Source organism: Crocuta crocuta, unplaced genomic scaffold, assembly GCF_008692635.1.
Source record: "Crocuta crocuta isolate KB4526 unplaced genomic scaffold, BGI_CrCroc_1.0 scaffold125, whole genome shotgun sequence".
NCBI lineage: Eukaryota > Metazoa > Chordata > Mammalia > Carnivora > Hyaenidae > Crocuta > Crocuta crocuta.
This window is the reverse complement of record NW_027531143.1, coordinates 1,838,383-1,846,560: the sequence shown is the minus strand read 5'-3', so window position 1 is coordinate 1,846,560 and position 8,178 is coordinate 1,838,383. Positions and strand designations below refer to the sequence as shown.

The 8,178-nt window shown below is 36.8% G+C and overlaps 1 protein-coding gene and 1 non-coding gene across 4 annotated transcripts in view; both read right to left on the bottom strand.

Annotated features, from left to right (window-relative positions):
• Positions 1 to 2,792: 2,792 nt before the first annotated feature.
• TRNAE-CUC (transfer RNA glutamic acid (anticodon CUC)) lies at positions 2,793 to 2,865 on the bottom strand. The gene has a single exon. It is a non-coding gene; the product is annotated as a tRNA-Glu (tRNA).
• Positions 2,866 to 3,743: 878 nt separating this feature from the next.
• MIGA1 (mitoguardin 1) overlaps positions 3,744 to 8,178 on the bottom strand; it is a 93,524-nt gene continuing 89,089 nt past the window's right edge. For 2 of the 3 annotated variants that reach the window (XM_077771080.1, XM_077771081.1), the window contains exon 16: positions 3,744 to 7,358. In XM_077771080.1, coding sequence (XP_077627206.1) covers positions 7,140 to 7,358 — 219 coding nt within the window. In that variant the 3' untranslated portion in view covers positions 3,744 to 7,139. The remainder of the gene's footprint in view (positions 7,359 to 8,178) is intronic. The other variant, XM_077771082.1, reaches the window with a different exon arrangement.

The following is an 8,178-nucleotide window of genomic DNA, read 5'->3' as shown; positions in this document are numbered from 1 at the left end:
CAGGTCATGATCTCACGGTTCAGGAGATTGAGCCCCTCATTGGGCTCTGCACCGACAGCCTGGAGCCTGCTTGGGATCCTCTTTATTTGCCCTTTCCCCACTGGCACACTCTCTCTCTTGCAAAATAAATACGTAAATTAAATTAAAAAAAAAAAAAGACTACGTGAAATCTAAGATTTGCCATTTTTTAATAAACATTCCTCATATACCGATCATGAATCACTTGGGTTTATTCTCAAACTTGATTATATCGGTTGCACATTACTGAAATGACATAACCATTACAAAAAGGAAGAAATATAAAAGCAAAATAAGTTATAGTTTTTACAAAAGCTAGGGTGAAAGCTTTGAAGACTTGAAAAAGGCAAATAGATTATAAAAATTACCATCAAGCTAGATGTGGGGAAGAGAAATGTATAAAAGTGGCTACAAAATTACGAAAATGAGGGGGATTTGGCATTCATTGCTTTCCACGTAAATGTTTTCTCCTTCAAAAGTAAGGGAAACTGGAAATCTCAGATGATGATTTAGATATATAGTCTATACAACAAAGATAGCTCAGAATGCCAAATGGATCCACACTCCTACTGAAGGCCTTGACCCTACATCAAATTATTGCCCAAAGAATACATATTTATTCATTTAAAATAATCTACCTTAACTATATGTAATGTATTATGGCTCCCTGTGGTGGTATCCAGCCACTCAGATGACCCCAAATGATCCTGCCTTTTAATATTTACACCCTTGTGTAATCTCCTCCCATATTGTGTCAGGATTGGTCTGTATGATCAATAGAACATGGCACAAGTGTGCCGCTTCCCAGCCTAGGTTATAAAAGATACTGTATCTTTGGCCTTGATATCTCTTGGATTGCTCACTCTGGAAGATGCAATGGTTTTAAAGACACTCATGCAGCCAAGAGGCCCACACTCCTCTTGGTTAGGTTAGACAAGGACCTAACACTCCTTTAACCACAGCCACGTGAGTAAGCAAATGTTGAAAGCAAATCCTGCTCAAACCTTCAAATGGCTGCAATCTCAGGAGACACTATAAGCCAGAAACACCAGAAACAGCCATTCCTGGATTCCAACCCTCAGAAACTGTGAGATAACGTTTATTGTTTCAAGCTGCTAAATTTGGGGATGATTTGTTATGCAGCAGTAGATAACAAACACACCTGCTTTAACCTACTTTCTTTAAAAGTTTATTTATTTCAAGAGACAGAGCGTGGGGGAGGGGCAGAGAGAGAATCCCAAACAGGTTCTGCACTGTCAGCTCAGAGACCCATGTGGGGCTCAAACTCACAAAATGTGAGATGGTGACCTGAGCTGAAACCATGAGTCATATGCTTCCCCAACTGAGCCACCCAGGCTCCTCTAACCTACTTTTTTGTTTGTTTGTTTGCTTGTTTATTTTTGAAGGAGAGAAAGCGTGAGCTGGGGAGGGGCAGAGAGAGAGGCAGACACAGAATCTGAAGCAGGCTCCAGGTTCTGAACTGTCAGCATAGAGCCCGATGCCAGGCTTGAACCCATGAGCTGTGAGAGCATGACCTGACCCACTGAGCAACCCAGGGACCCCCAACCTACTTTTTTTTTTTTTTTTTAAAGAGACAGAGAGGGGTGCCTGGATGGCTCAGTTGGTTAAGCGTCTGACTTCAGCTCAGGTCATGACTCATCTCTTGAGTTCGAGCCCCAGGTTGGGCTCTGTGCTGATAGCTCATGGCCTGGAGCCTGCTTCAGACTCGGTGTCTTGCTCTGCCCCTCCCCTGCTCAACTCTGTTTTTCTCTCTCTCAGGAATAAATAAACATTAAAAAAAATAAAAGAGAAACAGACAGAGAGAGAGGAGCTCATGCACAAGTGGGGAAGAGGGGCAGAAGCATAGAATTTTAAGCAGGCTCCACGCTCCGTGTGGAGCTCAATGCAGGGCCTGATCCCATGACCTTGGGATCATGACCTGAGATGAAATCAAGAGTTAGACGCTCAACTAAGTCACTCAGGCGCCCCCCTACTTTTTTAAATTAGCCATCTCCTAGCCACATTAAGGACCCAGTCCTTTTTAAAGTCTTTGGTCCTATTTTCTCACAGTGTTGTTAAACAAACAAACAACAAAGTTCTGAAAGTCTTGTATTTTAAGTGCTTGCAAATGTCAAAGTGCTTTTCTATAGACAAGTATTAATGGTATTATTTCAAACACAGCAAATCATAAAAGTTCTGTAATCTCCTATATATAAATGTACTTTGTGGAAGGCTTTTGTGACATACATAAGAGACAGTTAAAAGCAAAATGTTGAGGTGATATTTGATGTACCAGTTGCTTTGCTGTGGCTTTTAAGCAAAGAATAAAGTGTCAAAGGAAGGTTTGCTTTTTTCTTCTATACTGGAATTCAGTCCTTCCCTGCCCAAATGATGAAGGTTACTGAAAGGTTTTCACTGTTCAGAGGTAGGGAGAAAAAAAACACAACACCTCAGCAGACAAGAGAGCTGTGGAGTTGATCAAAGATGTCAGCAGCATGAGGAGAGGGAGAGATTAAAGGAGAAGACAGGGCAGGATAAAGTATTACAGAATACAGGGTAAAAAAAGAAATACTTTGTAATAAAAGTCAAAAGAGGCATAAGAGCAGTAAGGAAGACGGTGGGTAAACCAAATGAGTTAATAAACATTTCCAGCAAAGCCCTGCAAATAATGTAACAAGACACTGAGATGCTTGTACAGACATATTCTAAACATACTTAAAATTTCAGAGATGTTTAAAATTTTTATTTTTATTAATTTACTTACATAATCGCTATCCCCAGTGTGGGGCTCGAACTCACGGCCCCGAGATCGAGAGTCTCAAGCCCTTCCAACTGAGCCAACCAGGAGCCCCCAAATTCAGAGATGTTTAAAATACAAAACATTAAGTTCAGGCAGTGGGATGGAGGATGGCATGGGAGAGCAAGGAGGGTGGCAGGTGACAAAGAAAACAGAAGAGGAGACGGAGACGTTGCTCCAGATCCCTGTCCATCCCCCACCCCATTTCTGTGCTGGGAAGACAGTGACCTCATACTCGTATGGCGACTGCTGTATTTACCTCCAGACAAACCGTTCTTTCCCCTGGTGCTTCCGGCAGTGTCCAGGCAGCACCCCCTTCTCCTTGATTGACTGTGTCTGAACTTTGACAAGGAAGTGGTGGGAAACAGGATGTCTGAATAGAGATGGTTGCACGATCATCAATCAGATACATTTATATTGTGTCAATCAAAACACTTCATCAATTAAAACACAAGTACTCTTGGGGCATCTGGGTGGCTCAGTAAGTTAAGCACCCGACTCCTGATTTCCGTTCAGGTCATGATCCCATATCGGACTCTTGCTGGCCGTGTGGCCTGCTTAAGATTTTCTCTCTCTCTCTCTCTCTCTCTCTCTCTCTCTCTCTCTCTCTCCCTCTCTCTCCCTCTCTCTCTCGGTCTCTGCCCCTCCTCCACTTGCACACATGCTCTCTCTCAAACACAAACAAACAAATATCCCCAACACAAGTACTTTGGCTTTACTCCTCATAAAACTGTCTTTTCTCCCACTTAGTCCATAAAGAAAACATCTGCTTTGGTGCTTGGTTCCAACAGTTCTGCAGTGTCTCTTCTCTGTGCCTGTAGATGTGTGGTCTTATGGAGACCGAAAGTTTCTATATGTCAGGGTCTGATGAGACAGGTGTGATCTTGCAAATGTATGTAAGCATTGTATAAAATAGTCAATACATCAGTAAGATGTACCATCAATTCTTTATTTGGCAGTAGTAGAGATACATCCATGTTACAGAGTTTTATTTTGGCTAAAGAGCCAGTGCTATTTTTTTTTCCTGCTACTGTAGAGCTTCACTTTTACATAAATTAATAAGTACAGTCCTTACATTTAGGAAATAGACACATTTACTAATATCAGCCAAGTAAAGATAATACATGATTGTTCTCAAACTAAGCAAAACGATAACATAACAATCATTAGGAACAAAGAAAGAATGCCCTTATTTCCATTAATCATAGATTATACAAATTCTTGAGTCTCACTTAGAGAAATTTCTAAATATGATTAATCCAAGTAAAAAACAAAAGATTTGAATTCAGCCTCATTCTTATAATCACTTTGAAATATATACTCCAAATAATTTCCTATATGTGTTCATATTAATTAAAATAAAACCAAATTATGTCACGAACATAATTAAAATTTGATTATGAAAGGTCACAGAGAAGTATATTAAATGTTACTTTGGCATTCCTATTTCATAGGCTTAAAGGGATAATAAACTAATTCTTTTGTGATGCAAATAACCACTCTTTAGGTAATCATTTAAGTAGAAAATGTGACCTTTTTAAAAATTGAAACATAGTTGAGACACAATGTTGCAATAGTTTCAGGTGTGAACATGTTGCATCTTAAGGCAAGAGAAAGTTTACATTTTTTTTATAAAGTCAGATAATTTAACAACAGAATCAAAATAAATCGATGCAAATAAATAGTACTTTTTTTTCTGAGAGAAAGGTTTTTGGAGCTGACTAGAAGAGTATGACAAACTTGGCTTCTTTATTTTAAAAAAGTAACCTCAATTTGATATTTAATAAACATAAGCCTTCGAGAAGAAATAACTAGCCTTTTGAACAAAAACACAGAGAAACAAAAATAGAAAAAAAAAAGTTAGCAAATATGAATCACCTGAACACTGATCTTTTTTCTTCCAGAAAACAGGAGAAAAAGCCATTTTCTCAGGATGATTTTAACACCCTCTTATCATGTACACAGGGCAGTGGATGTTAGTAGGACTCACAATGGTCATGTTAAGTGTCAAACAGGGTTCCTTCCTAAAAGGCTCCAGACTTAGTTTAATCCTTTTTTATTATTACAACACTGCTTTAACTGTTTAACCTAATTTCGAGGCAAACTGGAATTGGTACGTATGTTCCGTGTATGAACCGTTTTTGAGAGATGTTTAACTAATTCAAGTTTCTTCCCTTACAATAGAGAGGTTTTTCCCATACTTATCACCCTGAAGTTGTATTTGGTCACTCTTATCTCTTTTGTCAAAGGCCACAAAGAAAGCATTTTTGCTAAAGTAGTAGCTACACAACCGCCTAGAAACTAATCAAACTCACTGATTTTGACAAACCAACCTCTTGAATATGGGTGGCTTTTTTTCTTAAGGTGAAATGTGAAAGAGAAGAAAAAACACCTTCTGGAAAGCCATTCATCTTATCTGATGAAATAAATTCCCCAGAGTTATATTATGTAATAGCAGCATTATTAAATAGTGCAATTCTTCAAAATAGATTTCAAATAATATCTTCCTCAAATAAAAAAGTAATTAAGTTTACTTCTATCTTTGTTTGTAAAACCACAGCTTAAAACATTTAGCCTCCCCCTGCAAACAGGAAGATTAATATAAGCAATAACTGTCCTGTCTACACAATGATGGGAATGTGTGTGTGTATACACATGTGTGTGACTCATTCAAGGTCAGGGGTACCTCAACAAGAAGCTAAAAATACAAGAGATGAGTTAAAAAATAAAACAACATATAATGGAACTTTTAGCTTTGATACTTCCAATGATATTCCTCCATCAATAATAAGAGTTACAAATAGCCAATTGTTAAATTAATAATATACATAAGGAAGGTCAGGAGCTAAATATCAGAGCAATATTTCATACTGTTTAATGCTGTAACCCATATTATGGAACACAGTAACATGAAAACAGCATAAAGATTCTGAAACTCACATTTTGTAATCAATATTACATATATATGGCACATATGTAAATTCAAAACCTTAAAAGATTATGCTTTTTCCCCTTGCTTTTCATTTTCTATTCATTAATCAGAAACTAGGCACTTTAAAAATTCATTTTTAAAAAATATACTTCAGATCTTTCTGGGTAACTCACTCCTAAAATAAATAAAACCCACCTTAGGAGCATAATCAATGAATCCAATCCATTGATTTGCTGAGTGAGTCACTTTAAATAAGTGGTATATATGGTTTAGACACAAAATTAATACAGTTCTGAATGTATCTAATATACCCTGAAGAACCCCTCATATGAACAAGCCATTTGTTCATTCATTTATTTATCATAAAGGACATGAAATATACTTCCATACCACTAAAAAATATTTTGTTCTATATTCAGGGAAAAAAAAAACCTTTAAAACTTCACTAAGAGTCAAAGTATGAATATTTTAAAAATAGGGGCATAATATGACAAACCCCCAGTGTGCTAAGTTCTATAAAAGGAGAAAGGAAAATTATTTTACTGTATCCAGATTAATACCTTGAGATATTTATTGGGAGACAGTCTCAAAACTACACAAACAAAAAATCTTAATTACCTCTCACAGTTAATAAATGTTATCTTTTTAATCAATATTCATTCAAGGGAAAATGCTCTAATCTATAAAAAGATAAAAGAAATTTCTTCAGTCTCTATTCTAACTTATAGGACCAAAATAATATATTTTGGAAACTGCAATAAATCTAATATAAACTTGTAAGCTTCTCAGTGTCAATTCATTTAAATGTTTTATAAGATAGCCATTACAATTTTTTTGATTCAAACATAAGCGAATGCACAAGCAATAATATAAGCAGTACATATTAAACATCACTACTGCCCAAACTTGATTAAACAATGAATAACTTTACAATGAAAAATACATTTTCAGGCAAAGTTAAACTTGTTGAAACAAGGAGTCATATATTCTTACATGTGTGGGCCACAACGGTCTTGGCTAAAGTGTATATATTCAAGGTGCAAAGCATAAAAACAGCGCTTTGGAGAATGATACTGGACACTGCAGACAACTTCAAGACGACATATTAACTCCCAAGTAACTGGTTTCAATTCAAGCAATATTTCTGTAAAATATACAACATTTCACCACTTAAATTATTACCTAAAGACTGGAAAATGTCACTTTGGATACAGTACACAGGGATTCAATGACAGAACTTCTGTGTAAATATAGTAGGATCACTTGTTCTTTACCGGATTTTTTTTTCCCTCCCTGAGTCCATATCCCCAATTCCTTGTAATGTGTGTTACAAAATCAATAGTTACCTTAAATATTTCATAGCACACTCAAGATGTATGGTTTTTATGGTACCTATTGTACTTTGGCTTCCAACAGGCCACTGGACATAACATGACCATGACTACTTATACAACTACTTGTATGCCTCAGTGCATCAGCTCCAAGGTAGGCCATTAAGAGTTCAGTGCGGCGAATAAGTAACTGCATGAGGTCTTCGGCCAAAGTCTCTATACTGGAATAGCGCACCTTCTCGAAGTCGAAAATGTCTTTGAGAAAGAAAAGAACTTGATTCTGGAAAATGAACACAAAACAAATTGGTGCTTAACAGACCACAATTTTGTTTATCTAAATAGCTACTAATAGTGTAACAAGCATTGAATTAGGAGTCAGAAGGCCAGACTCCCAGTGCTAGTGCCATATCCATTGGAAAAGGAACCTTGAACAAGCGCTTACACCTTTCTTGGATCTCATTTTATTTTTCTGTAAAATAAGGGATAATACTAGTCCTTTGTACCTTTCAGAGCTCACATGATGATGAAGAAGAAATAATCTATTGGGAATGCCTGTAAACCCTGAAAGCACTATATAAATTTAAGAAGCTATTATTAATTCTTTCTCATTAACTGACCCTTTCACTGTTACTTCTGAACACTGGTACTAGTATAAGATAGAAGAGTAAACTATTTCCCATAATTGTAACTTTTGGTTCTTTTAATTAATTAAATTATTTATTTTTGAGAGAGAGGGGTGGGGGAGAAGCAGAGAATCCCGCACTGAGAGCATGGAGCTCGATGCAGGGTTTGAACTCCCAAACTGTGAAAACATGACTTAAGCCGAAACCAAGAGTCAACGCTTAACTGACTGAGCCACTCAGTGCCCCATTTTTAAGTTTTAAGTGTATATTTTTCTGTACCTAAATAAAGATACATGAAAAATACAAATTTCAGATTTCAAATCAGTGGAAGATAATGAATGATATTTCATTTCAGTAAGTTAACACTTCTGATGAAACCCATTTAAAAAAACTGACGTATAGTTGATATACAGTGTTGTATTAGTTTCAGGTGTACAACACAGTGCAAGTTCAACGCTGACATTACTCAGAGTTCAC